The 25,563-nt window shown below is 40.2% G+C and overlaps 1 protein-coding gene across 7 annotated transcripts in view; it reads left to right on the plus strand.

Annotated features, from left to right (window-relative positions):
- The window catches only part of C13H2orf42 (chromosome 13 C2orf42 homolog), a 40,702-nt gene extending 17,586 nt beyond the window's left edge, over positions 1-23,116 (plus strand). For 5 of the 7 annotated variants that reach the window (XM_036874044.1, XM_036874047.1, XM_036874045.1 and 2 more), the window contains 8 exons: positions 367-1,201; positions 1,916-2,026; positions 3,979-4,083; positions 6,197-6,301; positions 9,698-9,805; positions 13,136-13,236; positions 14,581-14,743; positions 22,011-22,690. In XM_036874044.1, coding sequence (XP_036729939.1) covers positions 379-1,201; positions 1,916-2,026; positions 3,979-4,083; positions 6,197-6,301; positions 9,698-9,805; positions 13,136-13,236; positions 14,581-14,743; positions 22,011-22,219 — 1,725 coding nt within the window. In that variant the 5' untranslated portion in view covers positions 367-378 and the 3' untranslated portion in view covers positions 22,220-22,690. Of the gene's footprint in view, positions 1-366; positions 1,202-1,915; positions 2,027-3,978; positions 4,084-6,196; positions 6,302-9,697; positions 9,806-13,135; positions 13,237-14,580; positions 14,744-22,010 lie in introns of all 7 variants that reach the window. The other 2 variants (XM_036874049.1, XM_036874050.1) reach the window with 2 other exon arrangements.
- The last annotated feature ends 2,447 nt before the right edge of the window (positions 23,117-25,563 follow it).

Here is a 25,563-nt window from a genome sequence, read left to right on the forward strand (position 1 = left end):
GATGTGGCCAAAAAATAAATTATATATATATATATAGAGAGAGAGAGAGATGTGAAATGTGAAAAGCAATGTTTCCTCCACTTTTTTTTTTTTAAACATCTTTATTGGAGTATAATTGCTTTACAATGGTGTGTTAGTTTCTGCTTTATAACAGTGAATCAGCTATACATATACGTATATCCCCATATCTCCTCCCACTTTTATTTTGCTTGAGGGTTTAAGTGGATGTTCTCTTTGAGGGTACAATTTGAAAATAGTGGATAGCTTCTTACATTTTACTTTGTATACTAAATATCATAAGTGATTTTAACTTCGTGTGTGTGTGTGCATGTATACTCATGCTGATGGGCTTATTGCCTTTTCTAGGACCTGTGAAAAATGGAACCAAACTCTCTAAGGACAAAAGTCCCAGCTTTCTTATCTGATTTGGGGAAGGCCACATTGAGGGGAATCAGGAAGTGTCCCCGCTGTGGCACATACAATGGAACCCGGGGACTGAGCTGTAAGAACAAGACATGTGGAACCATCTTCCGGTATGGCGCGCGGAAGCAGCCTAGTGTTGAAGCTGTCAAAATCATAACAGGCTCTGATCTGCAAGTCTACTCGGTGCGGCAAAGAGACCGGGGCCCTGATTACCGATGCTTTGTGGAGCTAGGTGTTTCAGAGACGACCATCCAGACAGTGGATGGGACGATCATCACTCAGCTGAGCTCTGGACGGTGTTATGTCCCCGCATGCTTGAAAGCTGCCACCCAGGGTGTTGTGGAAAACCAGTGCCAGCACATCAAGCTGGCCGTGAACTGCCGGGCAGAGGCCACCCCTCTGACGCTAAAGAGCTCGGTCCTGAATGCAGTGCAGGCCTCCCCAGAAACCAAGCAAACCATCTGGCAGTTGGCCACGGAACCCACAGGTCCCCTTGTACAGAGGATTACTAAGAACATTTTGGTGGTGAAATGCAAGGCAAGCCAGAAGCATAGTTTGGGGTATTTGCATACATCATTTGTGCAGAAAATCAGTGCCAAAAGCTTGCCTGAGCGCCGTTTCTTCTGCTCCTGCCAGACTCTGAAATCACAGAAGTCGAATGCCTCCAAGGATGAGGCGGTCCAGAGATGCATTCATTTCTTTGCTTGCATCTGTGCCTTTGCCAGTGACGAGACATTGGCTCAGGAATTCTCAGACTTCCTGAATTTTGATTCCAGCGGTAGGTGGTGTCGTTGACACAGTTACTCTGTTTTTCTAAAATGGCAATGGAAGTGTCCCACTGATGGCATTTGGAGATTGTCCTAGCAACCTTCAGAAGCAGTTGCTAGATAAATCAAATGAAAAGCATTCCTTCTTTTAATCCCAGTGAGCATACTTGCATAAAGTTTGATTGGTTGGCTAGTTGAAATTAATGATCAAGAGACTTGTGCATTTTCATTGAAACAATGAATCTAGCAAAGTTAGCTTTGCTTTGATATTGTTACTCCACAGATGCCCTATGTTAGTAAAAACAAAGAACAAACAAACAAACAAAATCCCTTTTATTTTGTCTTGCTTGCTTGTTTCTTATCTTTGAAGATGGGGAAAACTAGTACCTTGCTCAAAAGATCTTTAAATGTTTCTACATCATCTTATGTTTTTTACATTTTTATCTTGTAGATGCTTTTTATTTTCATTTCTGAACGATCTTTAGTTGGCAGCAGCTCCCAACTTTTTAGTTTTACATTTCTCTGTAGAGCCTTTTATCATATTAATGGTCTATGAACAAAAACATATGTTTGGGAGAGTTCTTTAAAGGAACTGATTTTAAAGAAGACGGTCACTCTATAATTTGTTTTGGGGATTTAGATTTTTAGAAATTAATTTTCTCTAGATAGGGACCCATACTCACTCTTGGGTAGTATTAATAATTCAGAAATTTGTTATATTTTAGGTCTAAAGGAGGTTATTGTGCCCCAGCTAGGTTGCCATTCAGAATCAACAGTATCAGCTTGTGAGTCTACTGCCTCTAAGCCAAAGAAGAGGAAAAAGGAGGAAGTATCTGGTGAGAAGCTGTTGGGTTTGTTTGTTTGGTGGTGTTACCTTTAGAGGTGGTTTTACTGTGTTTTATGTGTTTCACTGAATCTCAGCAAGTATAAGAAATAATGTTGTTGTTGTTTCCTGAAAAAAGTTTTACTCTCCCTTGATGATTCTTTCTCAAGTAAAGCTAAGAGTCGGTCCTACTGGCCAAGTATAAGATCTGACCAAACTCCACTTTTAGTTTTCTCATCCCTTAATCATTCAGACTAGTCTTACACCTTACTCTGCCTTAGGACAGTGTTACGAAATTTTCATCAATAGATATATTTTTTTAAATTTGTGACAATGGTTAATTATATTTTCAACGATAATTTAGCAATATAGTTATCTGCATTTTCAGCAGGTGGCACCATATATGTATTTTTTTTCTTTTTAAATTCAAATATATCAGTGTCAGTTAAAGACTCATATAAATCAGTATGAAAATGCTGAAGTGTCCTAGTCGGTAAGCGTTAGAAGACCTAGGCTCTAGGGATTTCCCTGGTGGTCCAGTGGCTAAGGCTCCGTGCTCCCAATGCAGGGGCCCTGAGTTCGATCCCTGGTCAGGGAACTAGATCCCACATGCCTCAACTAAGAATTAACATGCCACAGCTAAAGATCCCACACGTGGCAACGAAGATCCCACATGCCACAACTAAGACCCAGCGCAGCCAAATAAATAAATCTTTTAAAAAATAATTAAAAAAAAAAGACCTAGGCTGTAAACAAAAGGAAAATATTACCGGTCCGCACCTGAGGACCAAACTCCAAATGCACTAGTGAAGAGAGAAATGCAAACATTTTATAAATGCAGAATTCAAACAAGATACTTTGGGATACCAAATTAGCAAAGATATTTAAGCGACGAGACCACAGGCAAAGGTAAAATCAGTGTTCTTCAGCATGGCTAGTGTAGTGTAAGTTGCTTTAATCATTTGTAGTATCTGCTAAGAACCTTAAAAATGTTCCTACCCATAGAGGGAGTATTGCTGCAGGTGGGTCAGATGGTCAGGCACAGGCATTCAGGTGCTGGGAAGTTGGAGAAAGATGGAGAAACAAAGCGACATGGTTATTTCTGTGTTTTTGAGGGGTAATTCTGGCAGCAATATAGAGCAGAGATTGTGGTTAAATGTTTGATTATGGGTCTTTCCCAGGAAAACTTGAAATTAAAAAAAATTGTTTTTTACCCTGTATCTCAGTAATCCCACTTCTAAATAATCTTTTTTTAAGGAAATAATCCTTTGTACAGGAAAAGCATTTTGTCCAGAGATGCCTATTGTGTAGTTATTTATAATATTGAAAAATTAGAAACAACTAAGGGCCAACCACTGGGGATAGTTAAATGACCCATGATAAACCACTTGATAGAATACCAGGCAGCCATGAAAAATGACTATAAAGAGTTTGGAGAAATGTTAGCTCACTCGGGTAGCCAGATAGAGTACATAATGCTCAGTTCAATTTGAATTTCAGATAAACAGTGAATAATTTTTTGGTATAAGTACTTCCCATGCTATCATTGGAACATATTTATACTAAAAAATTATTTGTTTGTTTGAAGTTCAAAAAAAATTTTTTTTTTGCTAAATCTGGCAATCCCGGTATAATTAGAGCTACTTAAAGCACAAAACCAGCAAAATAAACTATTATTATATAAACTATTTACAAAAAGGAAAATTAATAGTGATCGTCTGAAAGGTGGGAACAAAGGGTGAATTTTTTTCTTCCTTTCACTTCTAGCCCCCCCACCGACTTCCTGTAAAGGGTGTGAGACACTTAAGATGTTATGTATAAAGGCTAATGCTCATTCTTTCTAGAAACTGAAGCTAACTTAGAAATTAGCAAAGACTTTTTATGTTTCAGACTTCAGAAATTAATATTGAATCGATTTATATTCTGTAGACATTTTATTAAACACTATAATGATTTGTGGTTTAGGTGCACAGACGAACAGTTCACTGCTGCCTCAAGATGCAGTGAGCAGTAATCTAAGGAAAAGTGGCCTGAAAAAGCCTGTGGTTGCTTCTTCATTAAAAAGGCAGGGTAAGTTTCTCTTCCCCAGGATAGGCTAAAGAGGTGGAAAATCATCCTGAAGAAGCCCAAAGAGGGGACTTCCCTGGTGGTCCAGTGGTTAAGACTCTGCGCTACCAATGCGAGGGACGTGGGTTGGATCCCTTGTCAGATCCCACAGGCTGAGCAGAGTGGCAAAAAAAAAAAAAAAAAATGATGCCCAAAGCAATATAATCAAAAGAAATGCTGCATATTGTCCCCCTAGATAAATACTAGCAGGCACTGAGGCTAAGATCTGTGCTGTCAGTCCCACTGGTCTCAAATCAGGCTCAAAACCAAATTGTCTTTTTTTTTAAAGATTTATTTATTATTTGCTTCTTTATTTTATTTATTTTTGGCTGCATCGGGTCTTAGTTGCGGCACCTGGGATCTTCGTTGAGGCGTGAGGATCTTTCGTGGCGGCGCGCGGGCTCTTCGTTGTGGTATGCAGGCTTCTCTCTAGCTGTGGTGCACAGGCTCCAGGGCGCGTGGGCTCTGTAGTTGTGGCGTGCAGGTTCCAGAATGCATGGGCTCTGTAGTTTGCGGCACACGGGCTCCCTAGTTGACGCTCGCGAACTCAGTAGTTGTGGCACCTGGGCTTAGTTGCCCCGTGGCATGGGGGATCTTAGTTCCCCAACCAGGGATCAAACCTGCGTCCGCTCCATTGTAAGGTGATTTCTTTACCACTGGACCACCAGGGAAGTCCCCCAAATTGTCTTTAAATAACAAATGCAACAAAAATTACTGACATGTTTTGGCAGCACATATTTTGTAAAATATTTTCCTTTTGTTGCTGATTACCCATATGCAATTTGGTATAGGGGTTCCAAATTGAAGAAGAAACATATCTTACAATTATACTGAAAATATTTGTTGAGGAAGACAAATATAGTCTGTTCTCCAAAGTTAGTGAACTTTGAAAACACCTAAAAGCAGTAGCATTTAAGAGACAGAATGACTTAATTTGAATATAACTTATAAATTTATATACGTCGATTTTCTACTCAGAATAGTTAATCTTGTATGTTTGGGGGTCGACATTTTCTTAACTCTCATATAATATGGCTGGGTGTTAAAAATTAGACATTATCCCTGCCCTCATACTCTGGTTTTGAAGACAAGACCGATACATAAATAGCAAACAATACAAGACCAAATCTTAATTGACTAATTAATTAAGAACTTACACAGTCCAAGAATAAATGTTTTTGGAAGGTCAGGAAGTAAACAAATCAAAAGTATCTGGTAGCAGATTTTAAACAAATTTTTATCACTTTGGTGCAAAGAAAAAAGAAAATAGCTTTTAATCCAAATTATCACTATATGCATTTATTTATGAGAATTGTAATTTAAATGAATAGTAGTTTTGGCATCATTATCTCTTTATAAAAGGGGATAGGGCTTCCCTGGTGGCACAGTAGTTAAGAATCTGCCTGCCAATGCAGGGGACACGGGTTCGAGCCCTGGTCTGGGAAGATCCCACATGTCGCGGAGCAACTAAGCTTGTGTGCCACAACTACTGAGCCTGCGCTCTAGAGCCTGCGAGCCACAACTACTGAAGCCTCTGCGCCTAGAACCTGTGCTCCGCAACAAGAGAGGCCCCCGCAGTGAGAAGCCCACGCACCACAACAAAGACCCAACGCAGCCAAAAATAAAATAAATAAATTTATTAAAAAAATAATAATAATAAAAGGGGATATATACTTCAGTCATATGAAAACATTTCAGGAGAAGAAATAGAATAGAATGGTAGGTCATTGAGTATATAGACATATTCATCAGGAATAGGGCCAATTATTGGCTCTAAAACAACCATTATACAAGGCCATTCTTCAATTTGCAGTTTGATGTTGAAAGGCTGCAAATTTTTTGTGGTTAATAATCTTAAACCCATTAGTCTCTCAGAGCTTTCTATTTCTTTTTTTTTTCTAGTTGGATTATTTAAAAGAATCCTGCAATATTCCATTTCACTTATGGTATCTACTTTCTTTGAATTTCAGCTTGTTCCTCTTTTATGTATAAACTCCTTAGCTTTTTCAAACTTCAATTAACTGTTAAATTCTGTAAGAAAAAAGTTAATGAAGCGTTTTGCTTTGTTTTTCCCTAGGCTGTAGTCAGCTGTTAGATGAGGCACAAGTGACCTTATCCTTCCAAGACTGGCTGGCCAGTGTCACAGAACGCATCCATCAAACCATGCACTATCAGTTTGATGGTAAGTATTGGTCATCCAACTGGGCTACTGCTGAAAGTAGGAGAAATTAAAGTAATTGTGTTATAGGTCTACTCTGTTTTGATAGAAAAAGTAATTGGGCTTTAGTCTAGAGTGCACTGGGCCTCAGGAGAGTAGAAATCTAAATGAAATGAAGGAATAATCACATAATCAAAATGCAGGACCAGCAAAATGAATTTAGAGATGGAAGAGAAAAACCACAGCAAATAATAAGTAAAGGTAGAGAGCCTTGGTCTTGGGGTATGCATGGGTGTGTGGTAAGGGAGATACCAAAACCTTAGAAGATCATTCTAACCCTCAAACTTAAAGCAAGGGAGGAAAAAGTTTAGAAAAAATCTAAACCTGTGAGACTAAGATAGTCATATAAAATTACACAGACATGCTAAGGAAGATCGGAGAACACAAGCTGGATTTGGGCTGATCGTGATAGCCTCATAGAACCTCAGCAGTTTCAGAGGTGGACCATCCAACCGAGTCTTGCCCATTGCCTTAAAAGCATCCTTGATGGATGGTTTTCCAGGCTTTGTGCAGTGATGAGCAGCTCACTGCTTTTTAATACTTTTTTTAAAAAATCATTGTTATTCTTTTTTTTTTTTAATTTATTATTTATTTTTGGCTGTGTTGGGTCTTCGTTGCTGCATGCGGGCTTTCTCTAGTTGTGGCAAGCGGGGGCCACTCTTCATCACGGTGCGCGGGCCTCTCACTATCGCAGCCTCTCTTGTTGCGGAGCACAGGCTCTAGACACGCAGGCTCAGTAGTTGTGGCGCACGGGCTTAATTGCTCCGCGGCATGTGGGATCCTCCCAGACCAGGACTCGAACCCATGTCCCCTGCACTAGCAGGCAGATTCTCAACCACTGCGCCACCAGGGAAGCCCCGGCTCACTGCTTTTTGAGGCAGCTCCTGACATTGTTAGACAGTGAGGACTGTGAGGAAGGTCTTCCTCATACTAAGTGGAAATGTTTGCTGATAATACTTCCTGTTGGTTCTAATTCTGTGCTCTAGTCACATGGAATAAGTCTGTTCCTGTTTTCAAATAACAGTCCCTGCCACTGCACACACCCTTTGCTCTGCCTGACAGGTCTTCTCTTTTCCAAGTGATACATCTCAGGTCTTCAAACACTCCTCACGGCATATTTACAAACCTCACATCATTTTGATGTTCTTTGCTGAACATGTTGAAGTTTATGAACATCATTTTAAAAATAAAGCACCCCAAACTGAATAGTAGCCCAACTGCAGACACTCAGTAGGAGGACATGAGTTTTGAAGGATTAGATCAGTTGTGGCTTCATGGTGAAGAAAGGGACAAGAATGGAGGTGTTGAAATACATGCTTAGTTTTATTTATATTAATTCAGAATAAATAAAACTTCAGAAGTTATTTTTTAGAAAAACAAAATAAGCTAGGGAAGGTTAAAGAGAAAGTCTATGTTTTCCTTTTCTTTTAAAAATTTATTTATATATTGTTTTAAGTAATATAATAAATACCTACTAACCCACCTCCCAGAACATTGACAATAACGTAAGCTATAAACTGTGGTCCTTTTTCATCCCATTCCTTGTAACAGCCCCTCTCACCATCTCCATTACCACCACCTTTGTCAAAGTCACCGTCAGCTCTCTCCTGGACTGTGATTCCATGTCTTGTACAAGGACTTTTCAAGATTAATTTACCTAAACCCTAGCATCCCATCAGCTGAGTTGTGGTAAGTTAGCAGTTTTAGAGTTGTAATGATCTCTGCAGATAGCCCATAATCTAATTTCAAGATGAAAGATTTTAAAAACCTTTCTGTAGTGACTTCTCGAAACTGCCCAGATATTAATATTTTAGGGGCTTGGGACTTCCCTGGTGGTCCAGTGGTAAAGAATCTGCCTTCCAATGCAGGGGATGCTGGTTCGATCCCTGGTCGGGGAACTAAGAGCCCACATGCCGTGGGGCAACTAAGGCCCGAGCCCCTCAACTAGAGAGCCCACGTGCTCTGGATCCTGGGTGCCACAGCTACAGATCCCACGCACTCTGGAACCCATGCGCCACAACTAGAGAGAGAAAACCTGCACGCCACAACTAGAGAGAAGCCTGCACACGGCAATGAAGAGCCCGCGTGCCGCAACAAAAGATCCCGCGTGCCGCAACTAAGACCCGATGCAGTCAAAAATAAATAAATAAAAATTAAAAAAAAAATTTTAGTGGCTCAGAAGCAGTGACAGTTTTGTCATTGGCATTCTGTACTCAATTAAGTAGGTAAAATCAATTGATAGAATGTAACACCTTAATATGGAATTCTAGAAAACCTTTCATTTTCATTTTTCTTGGCTTGATCTTTATTTCAGAAAGGCAGCTGAACTGTCTTTAAGAACTACACCTTGGGCTTCCCTGGTGGCGCAGTGGTTGGGAATCCCCCTGCTAATGCAGGGGACGCGGGTTCGAGCCCTGGTCTGGGGGGATCCCACATGCCGCGGAGCAACTGGGCCCGTGAGCCACAACTGCTGAGCCTGCGCGTCTGGAGCCTGTGCTCCGCGGCAAGAGAGGCCGCGATAGTGAGAGGCCCGCGCACCGCGATGAAAAGTGGCCCCCACTTGCCGCAACTAGAGAAAGCCCTCACACAGAAACGAAGACCCAACACAGCCATAAATAAATAAATAAAAAATTTAAAAAAAAAAAAAAAAAAAAGAACTACACCTTCTACAGGCAGGTGGAAGTTACATGTTAAGCCATGTGGTTCTGGATGTTTTCCCTCTGTTGGAGCTTGCTTCTTGGGCAGAGTTTTTAAGGAAAACTCTGAACTCTTTCACCCTCTCCCCTGAACACTCTTTCTGTTGACTTTTTGTTGACCTAGTGTCTTGCAACTTTTTAAAAGAGGTTTGTTACGTATTTTCAAACAGTTTGCCTGTCTTCACATCAGAGAGAAGACTGATGCTTATTGGATAAATTGTCCTAACTTTGCAGTCTCTGGCATTCACGGTCCTGGCCATCTGAGAAAATGAATGCAAACAGCAGGTGCCTGGGATAGTGAGCAGGAGTGAATCAAGTTTACCTTCTCAACTCAGCCTCAATGTTCTCATCTCATTTCATGTCCTCTTTAAAGGGAGAAGTCTGTGCTGTGGCAGTGTTTACAAAATTAGGGATTTGAAAAGTTATCTTTGGTAGATGACAAGGGTGTGCTGTATGTGTTATAATTGCAAGGGATCAAGAGTAGGGCAGGTGACAGTGCTTGACTCATAAAGGTCAATCAAAGCCTTCTTTTTGCCCCTGTATAAAGAAATCTCAGTGGTATTTTTAGTTATTACTACCCATCAATTCCATTTCTTCCACCTTCCCCTACACACCAGAAAGCCCACTGAGTTTCCTTAAATGAGCTTCTTCTTATTTCCTATAGGCAAACCAGAGCCACTGGTGTTCCACATTCCTCAGTCCTTTTTTGATGCCCTGCAACAGAGAATATCCATAGGAAGTGCAAAAAAACGGCTTCCCAACTCTACCACAGGTATGGGATTTTTCCTCAGGAATAGCAATAGATGTCTTGACCTTAGAGAATAATGTTTGGGGAAAATTGTGTGGAATTTTCATGATTAGGACTTCTAGTTACATGCTCAGAGCATGAAGCCTTAGCCCATCAGCTCTTAGAATAATGGTCACACTCTTCAAAGGCCCCATGCTTATGCTAGTAAGAGTTGATGGAAAGATTCCGAAAGCACAAGGTTGGTAAAAGAATCACCGATGAAGCACAATGAAGGTGCCCACCAAGAAGTTGGATATTTTCTGGATATGAACCAGTTTCAACAAAAGCATTGCAGGCTCCAATTGTTGTTTGCGCTGGCTTCTTGGAAGCATATTACAGTATGTGTCAAAAACGAAAACTTGTTTTTCATGATTCCCCATTTATGATAAAGAGAGATTTTATTTTTAGAGTGATTCTCAGGCTTGGAACATTTTATAATTACAGTATTCTGATACTTATTTCTTGGTTTTATATAATATCTTTCTACTAGAGATCTCAAGATACTTATTTGGTAGTATAAGGAAATAAGGGAGAGAAAAGGAGAAGGAAAAGGTTGCTCAGGGACAAATAGCCCAAGAGTAACTACAGCTAGAAATCAGAGCTATTTCTTCAGTAAATTGTTATTTGATGATGTAATAGGGACTGAAGTGTTTTTGTTTGTTTGTTTTTTGGCCAAGCCTTTCAGCATGCGGGATCTTAGTTCTTGACCAGGGATCGAACCTGTGCCCCTGCAGTGGAAGCTCAGAGTCCTAACCATGGAACCGCCAGGGAATTCCCAGGACTGATGTTTAATTCTGTCTTTGAATAGTACAAGCTGTGAATCTCTCTGTTTAGGGCCATAAAAATCTCTGTCTTTACACCTTATCTATCTGACTTTTGAGACAGTATTATTTTTTTTAATAAATTTATTTATCTTTTTTTTTGACCGTGTTGGGTCTTCGTTGCTCCACACGGGCTTTCTCTAGTTGCGGCGAGCAGGGGCTGGTGGCTTCTCTTGTTGCCGAGCATAGGCTCTAGGCGCGTGGGCTTCATTTGCTGTGACACGTGGGCTCAGTAGTTGTGGCTCACAGGGTCTAGAGCACAGGCTCAGTAGTTGTGGTGCACGGGCTTAGTTGCTCCGCAGCATGTGGGATCTTCCTGGACCAGGGCTTGAACCCATGTCCCCTGCATTGGCAGGCGGATTCTTAACCACTGTGCCACCAGGGAAGTCCCTTGAGACAGTGTTGATGCTTCCAGTTTAAACTTTAGGCCTGGAATTTCCTAGCAGTCCAGTGGTTAGGACTCCATACTTCCACTGAAGGGGGCATGGGTTCAATCCCTGGTCGGGGAACTAAGATTCCGCATGCTGAGTAGTGCAGCCAAAACAAAAACAAAAACAAACCATTTTAGGCTGGATACATTAATTTTAACCCATTGCTTAGATATTTTTGGGTCCTTCAGTGGAACCCCTTTATAATCTGGGAGACAGGGCAATAGATTGGCAACCACGTGAGCAGGCTTAAACTCTATGTAGTTATTTTAAGGACTATGATTTGACCTCTGACTTATCTAAAGTTGTAAGACGCTGTTTTATAATAGAGTCCTCTGTGTATAGACTTACCAAACAAACAAGTTTCCAAGATGTCAAAAATAAGTAGTATCTCAAAAGAAGCATCAGAGACTTTTTATAGCAGAAATCCTTATCATTTGATTCATCACATTTCTGCCAAAACTCTATTATAGATTTGCTTCTAGAATTCCTTTTTTAGGGAATTCCCTGGTGGTCCAGTGGTTAGGACTCAGCACTTTCACTGCCGGGGCTAGGTTCGATCCCTGGTGGGGTAACTAAGATCCCTCAAGCTGCGTGGCAGGGACAAAAAAATATATATATTGGATTGGCCAAAAAGTTCCTTCGGTTTTTAAATTAAAAGACACATTTTCCTTTTCACCAAGAACTTTATTGAACAACGTATTCACCCTTTTGTTCCACTACCTTCTGCCATTTTTCAGGCAACTTCATAATCCCACATCTTCCCAAAACTTTTTATCTTTTTGAGCAAAGGACTGTTATAGGTGTCTTTTACAGTCTTCCAGGGAATTGAAGTTTTTTCCATTAAAAGAATTCTGTAAAGACGGAAATAAATGGAAATCTGAAGGTGCAATGTCTGGTGAATACGGCAGATGAATCAGAACTTCCCAGCCAAGCTCTAACAGTTTTTGCCTGGTCATCAAAGAAACATGGGGTCTTGGGTCATTCTGATGGAAGATGAAGCGTTTTCTGTTGACTAATTCCAGACACTTTTCATTGAGTGCTACTTTCAGTTGGTCTAATTGGGAGCAGTACTTGTTGGAATTAATCGTTTCGTTTTCTGGAAGGAGCTCATAATAGAGGACTCCCTTCCAATCCCACCATATACACAACATCACCTTCTTTGGATGAAGACTGGCCTTTGGTGTCGTTGGTGGTGGTTCATTTCTCTTGCCCCACGATCACTTCCCTTCCACATTATTGTACAGTATCCACTTTTCATCGCCTGTCACAATTTGTTTTAAAAACAGAACATTTTCATTACGTTTCAGTAGAGAATTGCATGAGGAAATACAGTCAAGAAGGGTTTTTTTATGTGGAACCCAAACATCAAAGCGATTAACATAACCAAGCTGCTGCAAATGATTTTCAACGCTTAATTTGGATATTTTGAGTATGTCGGCTATCTCCCGCGTGGTATAATGTTGATTGTTCTCAATTAATGTCTCGATTTGATTGCTATCAACTTCAACTGGTCTACCCGACCGTGGAGCATCGTCCAGCAAGAAATCTCCAGCATAGAACTTCACAAATCACTTCTGACACATTCAATCAGTCACAGCACCTTCTCCATACACTGCACAAATCTTTTTTTGTGTTTCAGTTGCGTGTTTACCTTTCTTGAAATAATAAAGCATAATATGCCGAAAATGTTGCTTTTTTTCTTCCATCTTCAATATTAAAATGGCTACACAAAAAGTCACCAATTTTGATAAGTTTTTTTTAAATGCAACTGATATGACAGTTGTCACAATACAATCTAACAAGATTGTTTCAAATGAAGTTAAAGACCCCTAAGCAATAGTAGAGCCATCTTTTGGAAAAAAACGAACAAACCTTTTGGCCAACCCAAAACATATATGTGTGTGTGTGTGTGTGTGTGTGTATAAAATACCTTTTTTAGAGGGCTGAGATTCTATAAGGCAGGAATATCACTTCACTGAACTCTCCAGAAACTGGATAACGAATTCAGTGAAAGAGCATGTTATTTTTCGATAGTCTAATTTTACCCCCTTTTTACCTTGAAGCTTTTGTTCGCAAAGATGCTTTGCCACTGGGAACCTTTTCCAAGTATACCTGGCATATCACGAATATCCTGCAAGTTAAACAAATCTTAGATACCCCAGAGGTAAGAGTTTATTTCTACAGTAGTGGGAGGGCAGAGAGGGGAAGAGAGGGAAGCAAGTGCGGGAAGTATGTTTGCACCAGCTCCTTGAGTCATGGACACCAAAGAGAATTCCTTTTTTTCATACTAAGAAATTATTCAGAAATATTCATGGCTTTATTGTTCCAACTCTGATTTTAATAGGTATTCCCTGTAGCTTGAGGCTGTATTTTAAATTGGAGTATCCTTTTTTCTTTGCCTTTGGGATCAGAAAACAGGGATGCTTTTTCTTGTAAATTAAATAATGATCCCCTACTAGCCATGGTGAGCCCTAGGTTAACTGGCAAGCAGCTAGAAAGTATATATATAATTTGAGATGATATACTGTTTGTGAAGTCTGTGGGTCCAGCACAATTCAATGTTCTTCTCCAAACTGCAATTTAGTTCTCATTAGAGAAATGATTCTTAATTAGTTTGTGTTCTTTTTCACAGGGACAATATTAGACATTTTTAAACATTTTTTTCAAGCAGATCCTAAAAATGTGAGGATTTTCCCTTCCTATGATAATGGAATAGTGTGGAAAACTCAGCATCATGTTATTTAATACATTAAGATTAGCTGAATTGCGAGGCACTGTTATGTTCAGAAAAATAAATTGTTTGGTAACTATAGAACTTACATGGGAACTCTAGGAAAGGCCTATGTTCGCACTAAAGACACTTGAGGAACTTCTTTAAAAGCAGGATGTCGCAGAAACAGCTTCTAACCTGAAAAGGGTGGGGTTCAGGGAGGCACTGCAGCAGCCCCAGAGCAAAGTCAAGTCGTGGAGCTTCTGTGTTGCACGTTACTTACCTGTATCACCCCATTCAGTCTCACAACCATGCACTGGTATTAACTGTATTTTGCAGATGAGAAACAGGCTATGAGAAGCTCAGCCTGCTGTTTAGTGGCAAAGGCAAAATTCAGTTCAAGCTCTGTCTGGCTTAGTCCCAAGGATGGTGGAAGCACACAGGATGTGAGGTCAGCTATAGGTGCCATTGGTAGGGTTTTTAGGAGAAGATTGCTGCTAGCAGAGCAGTAGGGAGGGAATAAAACTGATTTTAGAGCAGGTCTGTGCCAGTAGCAGTCATGTAGCCATGAAGGTATTAGGTGTTCAGTATGGTTTGGTAAGGGTTCAAGTGAAAGTTACAGAGAGAAAAAGGAAAGGCAGAACTGTTGAAAAAATTTACTTGAAAATACAAGGGGAAATTTTAGTTAATTTGAGTGTACTTAGCAGAAAAGAATGAATAAAATCTGTTGTCATCCAATGTTTGTCTACTTTGAAAGTTTTCTTTTCTCACCTTTCTTGGTATTGTCTCCATATGCAGATGCCTTTGGAAATCACCCGGAGTTTTATCCAGAACCGGGATGGGACTTACGAGCTGTTTAAATGCCCTAAAGTAGAAGTAGAGAGCATAGCAGAAACCTACGGTCGTATAGAAAAGCAACCAGTGCTGCGACCCTTGGAACTAAAAACTTTTCTCAAAGTTGGTAAGTAAATTGGTGGTTTCAATAGCACACCTTCCTTTGAGGGTCACCTGTGTGTGTATTACGCTATCCTCGACTTTGGGGCTTGACCTTGAACAAAGAAGACACATTCACACATTTTGTAAAGGCAGTCATGGGATAAGGTGTTTTGTTTCATTTGAGCCAGTACTTTAAAAATAAAATTAGAGGGCTTCCCTGGTGGCACAGTGGTTAAGAATCTGCCTGCCAATGCAAGGGACATGGGTTCAAGCCCTGGCCTGGAAGATCCCACATGCCTCAGAGCAGCTAAGCCCGTGCGCCACAACTACTGAGCCTGAGCTCTAGAACCCGCAAGCCACAACTATTGAGCCCATGTGCCACAACTACTGAAGCCTGCACACCTAAAGCCCATGCTCCGCAACAAGAGAAGCCACGACAATGAGAAGCCCACGTGCCGCAACGAAGAGTAGCCCCGCTCGCCGCAACTAGAGAAAGCCTGAGCACAGCAATGAAGACCCAACACAGCCAAAAATAAATAAATAAATAAATTTATTTAAAAAAAAATAAAATTAAATAAAATTAGAGGAGTAATACCTGTTCATTATACAGAAATCATAGATTTCATTATAGAGCATAAAGGAGGAGAAAAATAAAAACCACCTGTAAACCCAACCACTGTAGATGACATCATCATTAAGATTTTGGTGTATACTCTTCCAGACTTTTTTTTCTCTGCATGAAAAGGGTTTCTAGGGACTTCCCTGGTGGCGCAGTGGTTAAGAATCTGCCTGCCAATGCAAGGGACCACGGGTTCGAGCCCTGGCCCCGGAAGATCCCACATGCTGCAGAGCAGCTAAGCCCGTGCACCACAACTACTGAGCCTGCGCTCTAGAGCCCGCAAGCCACAACTGCTGAGCCCGTGCGCCACAACTGCTGAAGCCTGCGTGCCTAGAGCCCGTGCTCCGCAGCAAGAGAAGCCACGACAATGAGAAGCCCGCGCACCGCAACTAGAGGAGAGTAGCCCCTGCTCACCGCAGCTAGAGAAAGCCCGCCCACAGCAACGAAGACCCACTGCAGCCAAAAATAAAAACAAACAAATTAATTAATTAATTTTAAAAAAAGAGAAAAAGAAAAGGGTTTCTAAAACATGGGATCATATCTCAACAGCTTTTTTCACTTAAAAATATATCATGAACAGCTTTCCATGTCTGTCTTCAACATTATTTTTTTAACTTTTATTATTATAAAACATGTAATATAAAACTTAACATTTTAACCATTTTTAAGCATAAGGTTTTCTGGCCTTAAGTACTTTTGCATTGTTGTGCAACCATCACCACCATCCATCTCCAGAACTTTTTCATCTTTCTCAACTGAAACTACCCATTAAATACTAACTCTGCATTCCTGCCTCCCGCCAGACCTGGTTGTCATTCTACTTTCTGTCTGTATGAATTTGACTACTCAAATTAGAATCATACAGTCTTTGTCCTTTTGTGACTGGCTTATTTCACTTAGCATAATCTCTTCAAGGTTCATCCACGTTGTAGCATGTGACAAATTTTCTTTCCTTTCTATGGCTGAAAAATATTTCATTATATGTATCTACTACATTTTGTGTATCCATTCATCTGTTTGGATACTTGGATTGCTTCAACCTTTTGGCTGTTGTGAATACAACATTTTTAAACAGCTTCATAAAATTCATTCATTAAGTTATCTCACTCTAGTCAATCCTGAATTTAAGTTGTTTCAAACTTTTTGCTATTATGAATAATGCTTCCTTTTATAATTAACTTCCTTTTAGACAAACCTTTTATAGCCTTAATTATTTCCTAATTTATTTAGGATATTCTTTCAGGTAAATTCTTAAAAGTTAAACAGGAGGGTCAAAGGTTATGTACATTTTTAGGACTTTTGATTGTTTTTGTCACACTGCCCTCCAGAAAGATTGTAATACTTCTACAGTTTACTCCTGCTAGCCATGCATGAAAGAGTTTTTTTTTATTTTTTTATTTTTTGCTTTTGGCTGTGTTGGGTCTTCATTGCTGCCCATGTGCTTCCTCTAGCTGTGGCGAGAAAGGGGCTACTCTTCATTGCAGGGGGCTACTCTTCGTTGCAGTGCACAGGCTTATCATTGCAGTGGCTTCTCTTGTTGCAGAGCATGGGCTCTAGGTGCGCGGGCTTCAGTAGTTGTGGCATGTGGGCTCAGTAGTTGTGGTGCACGGACTTAGTTGCTCTGTGGCATGTGGGATCTTCCTGGACCAGGGATCGAACCCATGTCCCCTGCATTGGCAGGCGGATTCTTAACCACTGCATCACCAGGGAAGTCCCCAAGAGTTTCTTTTTTTAATCTTTATTGATTTGATAGCCAAAAAATGTTCTATCATTCTTTTTATTTATTTATTTATTTATTTATGGCTGTGTTGGGTCTTCGTTTCTGTGCGAGGGCTTTCTCTAGTTGCGGCAAGTGGGGGCCACTCTTCATCGCGGTGCGCGGGCCTCTCACTATTGCGGCCCCTCTTGTTGCGGAGCACAGGCTCCAGACGCGCAGGCTCAGTAATTTGTGGCTCCCAGGCCTAGTTGCTCCGCGGCATGTGGGACCTTCCCAGACCAGGGCTCGAACCTGTGTCCCCTGCATTGGCAGGCAGATTCTCAACCACTGCGCCACCAGGGAAGCCCTATCATTCTTTTAATTTGCATTGCCCTCAAATGTTAATGAGAGTAAATTTTCATATTAGTCATTTGTATTTGATGAATTGCTTTTTGTCTATTTTTAACTTGGGTATAATAATTTAATAATAATAATGACAACTATAACAAGTAGCACTTAATGAGCACCTACTCTGTGCCAGCTGTTATTTTAAGTTCTTTACCTAGATTAATCCATTTAATGCTCATCAGCCCACTCAGAGGTAGATTCTGTGATACCCATTTACAGATGAATAAACTGAGGTGAAGATAGGTGCAGTAAACTGCCCAGAGTTACACAGCTAGTAAAGTGGTGGAGCTGGTCCTCAACCCCAGGCAGTTTTGGACTCCAGAGCCTTCACTCCTAGCCATCCAACACTCACCTGTCTTTCCACTGACTAGGCTATAAGCAGTGTCAGGGCAGTGAACTATGTCACCAAGAAATTTAGAATTTATAATTATTTTGTCAAATTCTTGTGAAATATATTTTTGGCTGCTCTTGTGAATAAGATGTTTATCATGTGTCTAACTTGTTACTGCCCATGTATGGAAAGCTCTTGATTTTGATATAATTACTATCAAATTGCCCTCCTTAATGAGTTCCTAGTAGTGATGATAGTTGTTTACCTCTTGTTTCTGGGAAATCAATTATATCACTTGAAAAATAATGATAATTTTGTTTCCTTTCAAATGTTTATATCTCATTGTTTTTTTCTTGTTAAATTAGCTACAACTTCAAGAGCAACAGTGAATAATAGTAAAGCTAGCAGCTGAGATTTTCATTTTACTATAGTAAAACTATCATTTTTACTATAGTAAAAACTCCTCCAGCATAGCATTTTCCAACTCTATCTTGAAGAAGAGATAGTGATAAGTATGCTGTGAAAAAAGTGTTCCATGATCTGATAAGTTTGAGAAATGCTACATACTGTATTTCTTTGATTCTAAGACCCTTGACTGTAAGATGTTCAGTCAATTTTGTAATAACTTTTTTGGTGGGAAAAGAAGCTTTGCCACATGAGAAATTCCCTGGTTGTATGATATACTCAGATCTCAGAAAATGTTACAAGTGGAGTAGGGAGGCAGTAGGGAGTAGTGTCTTAGAATATAATGTATCTCTCTTAGTAACTCATCCTATAAATTTGCATATTAAAAAGATTCTGAAATTAAAATACCTGTTGAACTTTATTTAACTTAAGTTTTCCCCAGTTTATTTGACTGGTCAACACTTTTCAGGGGAATACCATTAGCATTTCATAGAATTTTTCTGGGAAAAGCTGCTCTGTGTTTCACTATTAAATAATGAACTATTGGTTATTGATTTCAGATAAAATTTTTTATTATAACAGCATATCATATTCTTGGTTTATTAAGTATTTTTATTAGGAACTAGAATTGATTTTTTTTAATGTAGTTGTTTTTTAAATTATTTTTATTTATCTACGTATTATTTTTTGGCCTCACCACATGGCTTGCGGGAGTTCCCCAACCAGAGATTAAACCTGGGCCACAGCAGTGAAAGCACCAAATCCTAACCACTAGACCACCAGGGAACTCCCTAGAATTTAATTTTTTGAAATACCTTTTTTTTTTTTTTTTTGGCCATACCCCGCAGCATGTGGCAACTTAGTTCCCCGACCAGGGATCAAACCTGTATCCCCTGCATTGGAAGGCGGAGTCTTAACCACTGGACCGTCGGGGAAGTCCCTTGAAATACCTTTTTACCATCTTTTGAGAAACCTCAAAAGATAAACGGTTTTGACCCAAGTGCAATGAAATTTATTTATTTTAAGTATAATTGATTTACAAAGTGAGTTTTATGAATAAATGTCTAATATTGAAGTAATCTTGCCTTTCTGGAATAAATTCTGTGTGGTCTTTTTTATTTTAATATGTATGTAGATTCTATTTGCTAATACTTTATTTAGGATTTTTTATTATCGATTCATAAGTATTAACTGACTACAGTTTCTTTTTTGGAGGCTATCTTTTTTGGGTTTTTGTAATAGTTATATAGAAAATGATTTTAGAAAGCTTTGGACCAAATTAAATATCTTGGGGGGGAGGGTAAATTGGGATATTGAGATTGACATATACACACTACTATATATAAAATAGATAACTAATAAGAACCTGCTGTTTGGCACAGGGAACTCTACTCAATTCTCTGTAATGACCTATATGGGAAAAGAATCTAAAAAAGAGTGGATATATGTATGTGTATAACTGATTCACTTTGCTGTACAGCAGAAGCTAATACAACATTGTAAATCAACTATACTCCAATAAAAATTAATTTTAAAAAATAGCTTAGGAAATATCTGTTCCTTGAATGTTTGAAAGAATTTATTCTCTTGGACCTAACCTTTACTTGCAGGCAGTTCTCTAAAAACTTCTTTAATTTCTTCTGATTTATATTTGTACTCACAGTCTCTATCTCTTCTTTAGTCAATTTTAATTGTTTTTTTCCCAAAAAGTTCTTCTATTTTCATTCAAAATTTAAATTGTGTACATTTTTATAATTTTTGGTATAGAGGATAATCACATAACTTTTACAACCTGGGTCTATAGTTATATACTCCAAAAATTTTTTGTCTTTTTCAAAGAACTGGCTCTTGTATTTATCTGAATGTCTGTTTTGAACTATTTTATGCTTTTGTCTGTAAAAATGTATCCTAACTCTTTAAAAATTTTTTCTAACATTTTCTTGGAATTTTTAAATTTGTATACCTTTTGGAATTATCAGTTAATTTTTAAAATTCATGTTCGATAATAAGAACATTTAAGGTTCTTCTTCTTATTTTTAATATCTAAATAGTCTCTAATCATAGTTTAGTTTCTCTGTGTCCCCAACACTTTGTTATTTAAAATTTCCAGTTGGTTGAGTTGGTTTGATTTTTATATTCTTAGGTTATCAATTTCTACTTTTATTATTTTGAGGTCAGAAGATGTGCCTTTTCAATTTCTATTTATTTTAGGGATTTAAAAATATTTTCTCACTAACCTAATGTATGATATTAATTTGTGCTAGCAAAGATGTTATTATTTATACAATGTAAAGTCTTGTGTAGCTTTAAGACTTATACAACTTAGATAGCAGAGTTGTGATACAATTTCCTACTACAGTTATGTTTCTCTAAATGTCTTCTGATATTGCAAAAAGGCTTTGAGTATTGTAATGCAGTGTTTTTGGTACATCAGAGTTATTGACAGATGTCAATGTAAATATATTGTCGTAGTCCATTTGGGCTGCTATAACAGAATACCATAAACTGGGTGGCTTACAAACAACAGAAATTTATTTCTCACAGTTCTGCAGGGTGGGAAATCCAAGATCAAGGCACCAACAGATCTGATGTCTGATGAGGGCCTGCTTCCCGGCTCAAAGACGGCCATTAGCAGTCTTCACTTTGTGTCCTCACATTACAGAAAGGGCAAGGATGTCTCTGGGGTCTAAAATAAGGGCACTCATCTCATTCATCTGCCCTCATGACCTAATCACCTCCCAAAGGCCCCACCTCCAAGTACTATCACATTGGGGATTAGGTTTTCAATTTATGAATCTTGGGAGGATACAAAATTTGGGAGAAATTTTGGGAGAATGTAGATTCAGTCTATAGCAATACTTTATCAATGTAAAAATAATATTTGCCCTAAATTCATCTTTGTTCAATATTACAACAGTGACACCAGCTTTCTTTTGTTTTACATTTTTCTGATGTTTGCCATCCTTTTAACTTTTTTGTGACACTTTGTTCTTATTGAATCTCTTATCAATATTATATTGTTGGTTTTGATTTTTGTCCAATTTCAATAGTTTATCCCCTTTATTATAATTGATATAGTTGGTCTTCTGTCTCGTTTTGTTCTTCTGTTTTTTGCTAAATGGACTATGTTTTCTATGCTTAATTGTCTCCATAGTTTTGAAGGTGATACCATATGCCTATTTTTAATTCTGCTACTATTTTACATTTTTTCAAAAGCATTCTTTTCCTCTTCGTCTGGGCTCTCCTTATGATTCTTTTGGCCCTATTTTCATAAAAGCTGGGTCTTATTTTATTTGAGGATGCCAGACAGTTCCCTGAAACTTTGTTTTGGATAGATATAGCAGTAATCACTTTTCCCTTCCCTTGATTCTTCTTGTTGCCCCCCCCCCCTTTTTTTTTTCCTCCTATATATATATATTTTTTTAAACTTCTTTTTCATTTCCTTTTAAAATTTGTGAACAGGGTAAGATCTGTCCAGACTCAATTTTTTTTTTAATTTATTTATTTATTTATTTATTTTTGGCTGCATTGGGTCTTTGTTGCTGCGCGCGGGCTCTCTCTAGTTGCAGCGAGTGGGGGCTACTCTTCATTGCAGTGCGCGGGCTTCTCTTGTGGTGGAACACGGGCTCTAGGCACACGGGCTTCAGTAGTTGTGGCACACAGGCTTAGTTGCTCTGCAGCATGTGGGACCTTCCCGGACCAGGGCTCGAACCCATGTCCCCTGCATTGGCAGGCAGATTCTTAACCACTGTGCCACCAGGGAAGTCCTGTCCAGACTCAAATTTATTTTGGAATTGTACTAATCAATCTTTTTTCTTTTCTTTTTTCTTCAGGCAACACTTCCCCAGATCAAAAGGAGCCAACACCTTTCATCATTGAGTGGATCCCAGATATTCTTCCCCAATCCAAGATTGGCGAGCTGCGGATCAAGTTTGAGTATGGTCACCACCGCAATGGGCACGTGGCGGAGTACCAAGAACAGCGGCCCCCCCTGGACCAGCCCTTGGAACTGGCCCCTCTGACCACCATCACTTTCCCTTGAGGCAAAACAAAAGAGTCTTTCGCTGCTAAATTTGCACATCCCCACCCTTTGACAACTTTAAATACTAGTTAGGCACTTAGATGGCTCTGTTCCTTACTGAACTACTCTTAGCTAAGATGCGGTTTCTCAACACATTCAAGTGGATTCTGTTGAAGAAAAACTCTTCTTGTACATAGCCCTTTTGGTGCTGCTGTGTATAGTCTTCATTATAAATTGGGTGGTATTCCTGGCTAGTTTTTAAAGGAACAAAAAGAAAACCAGCCCACATACCTTCTCGAAGAACTCACCTTTAGAGTTTGTTTCAACCTTTTCCTAATTCTCTAAGAAGTTCGCAGCACTTGCCTTACACCAGCAGTGTTGGAAAGTTAGTAATACCCTGCTTAGGGCAGAATGTTGAAGATCATCCTGGCAGAATTCCAGTCATGCCCTTTTATTCTCTTCTCAAAGCACAGTGTCACTAGTTTTTCCAAATTATATCTCATGTTGGCCTAATTATAAAATTATAAACCTTTCGGGAGATTTAGGTGATAGTAAAACAGGAAAAAGAGATCCAGGTGTCAAGGCAGTATTTGAGATTTCAAACTAATGCTTGTAATTGCTTGTTTACTTGATTTTTATTTCCTTCTTTACTCTCCAAAAAGTTTAACAGGTGGTAAAATTCAATTCCTGTTTTTTAATTCATTGATCACAGAATGGAGATACTGAAAGATACAGAATGAAAGCCTGCCTTTAAGGAGAAAAAAGGGAATCAACATTTCCTGTTTGCCTACTACATTCCAGGCATTTTCATTTAGATTCTCATTTGATAATTTTTCTCATTTAGTCCTCATCATTCTTTGAGTTTAGCCATCACCCCTTCTTTTATAAATTTAAACAGTCTCTTTGAGATTAAGTATCTTGCTGGAAACAGCATTAAAAATGTTTCATTTTATTCCAAAGTGCATGTTCTTTCCACTCTGTCATGTTGCTTTATAATATAAATTCCTTATAATTCATTGTCCTTGGGAAGACAAGAAAAGTCCTTAGGTAGGCTTTTTGTTTTGATTGCACATAACAAAAACCCAACTCTAACCAGCTCAGGCAAAAATGCGAATGAGTGACTGGTTCATGGACATTAAACTAGGGCTGGCCAACCATCCTGGGGTGGAGCTGGGGTGTGGCTAGGCCTCTGAAGCCCTGCAGCCAGGGTCCATCTGACCCATCTCCACCTCTCCTGAGGCTTCACTCTCTCTCAGCACCGAGCATCTCCTTCTGCTAGGAATTCTGGCTCCTAATGCACCTGAAAGTATGGCTTTCACTTCCACACTAGAGCAGGACTGACTGCTCTACTCTCCCTGATCCAAAGTTCAAAATCCCCGAAAGAAAGGCTCTGCTGGGCCTAACTGGGGTGGGGGTGGGGGAGTCTGTGAGCATTTTAGGTACAAGGGGGAGCTGTGCCCCTACAAGAGGGGGATGGGTAGGCAAATTAAGGGTTGCCTATCTACGACTGAGGAGCTAGCTTGTGTGGAGAGCTCCCAAGTGCTTCTGACAATGGGGAAAATCCTTGAGGAGAATCCAGAGGTCCATGGAGAATTAGACCTTGTGCTGGGCTTTAAAGGAGAGGAAGGTGGGGATTCCCTGGCGGTCCAGTGGTTAGGACTCCACGCTTCCATTGCAGGGGGCATGGGTTTGATCCCTGGTCGGGGAACTAAGATCCCACAAATCGTGCCGCACGGACAAAATAAAATAAAATAAAATAAAGGAGAGGAAGGGCTTGGATAGGTATAGAGAAGAGGAGAAATTAAAACTAGGTGAGGCAGAGTGTCTGCCTGAAAAGCAAAAACACCCAAGGAAACACAGTGGTTGGCCTATTCTGAGAAGTCCTTCAACCTGAGTACTTTTGAGGACATCAGTCACAGCTTTTTGATCAAGCCAAACCTGTGAGTGACAGGCAAATCCTGGCTGGGTCTAGCAGTACCTGACTCCAACCACAGGGGCCAGAAGAACCACAGGAGCCGTAAAACACATGGCTGGGGCAAATAATTCACCCAAAGAGGCCCCCACTCAAGTGCTAAGGTCTTCCACCCAGGACCACCCCAGCCCACCAACACAGTTCATCAAAATCTGAAATGGGGTTCAGAGTTACATTGACCTTTTCTACATTGATACCCTCTCTACCAGGTCAAGCATGGTCCTAGGAGTACCAGTAGGGTCGCTGCACCCACTCCCAGCATCCAGACACCTTTGGGACACCATCAGTATTGACCTCATTTCAGACTTGCCCCATGCCAGAAGAGTAGAGTGGTCCTAGCTACTCCCATCAGTCCAGTGCTCTTCAAACCCTGCACCCACCCACACATACTCCCATCTGTACCATCCACTGCACACCCCCATTAGTTGTTGGAATCTCCCAGCTCTGAGGGTTGCCCACCTGCTGCTTTCCCAAGCTGCAGCCACTATTTGTGTTCTGAAGTGAGCAGCGCAAGACCCTCCAGGTCCACACAGCCTCCTGTCTCCTGCACAGACAGACGGACCATCCTCAGACTGAGTGTATTGCTGGGTCTGAGATGGATGGCATCTTAACTCCTCCTCCAGGCAACATGGGGGGGGGGGCCCTAACATGATGGGCATCATGAGAACAGCTTGCTATTCCTACACCTAGAACACTTTGGTTCACACCTGCCTCTACCAGAACTGCTATCATCTCAACAGCTTGCTACTATTTAGAGGAGTGATAGGCCACTCAGAGACCTCCAGAAAATCTGACTCCAAGAAGCACCCACCTAAGTGAAGTTCTGTTGGCCTGCCACCTGGCTCTCTCAAGGTACCCGATGTCATCAGCTCTGTGACTTTCTGGGCCTAGCAATTTCCAGTCACATATGTCCACCCCATCTTTCACTGATTCCTGTCATGTCTGATCTGCCAATCACTTCCCTCCCCTCCAGCCCACATGTGCATACACATGCACCCACACCAGCCCCCAGGCCTGGCCACTTACAGAGTGCAACCTGTATATGTCATCCAAGAAGCACTCTGCTGTCACTGCCTGGTGTCCCATGTCAGAAACAGGCCAAAATTTGCCCTCCACTAGAATTCAGAGAAATCCCACTCTATGTGCTGAAGGTGAGGGAATGGGCAAGGGGCTGCCCTCTTCCAGCCCTTCGAGTGAATGGACCCTCTCAGGCATAAGTCACAGACAACACAGAAAAGTCAGTCACGGAGAACAGCCCTTGTGTCTATTTTTGTGGTGAATTTTCCCAAGATGGACCTGCTTCCCCCCTCAACATACTCCTTTTTTAAAAAAATCTCCCAGATTCCGATTTCCTAGTTTTCTTCCTTCACATCTTGTGATATTCGCTGATACT

This window comes from Balaenoptera musculus, chromosome 13 (assembly GCF_009873245.2).
Source record: "Balaenoptera musculus isolate JJ_BM4_2016_0621 chromosome 13, mBalMus1.pri.v3, whole genome shotgun sequence".
In the NCBI taxonomy this organism is placed as follows: Eukaryota; Metazoa; Chordata; class Mammalia; order Artiodactyla; family Balaenopteridae; genus Balaenoptera; species Balaenoptera musculus.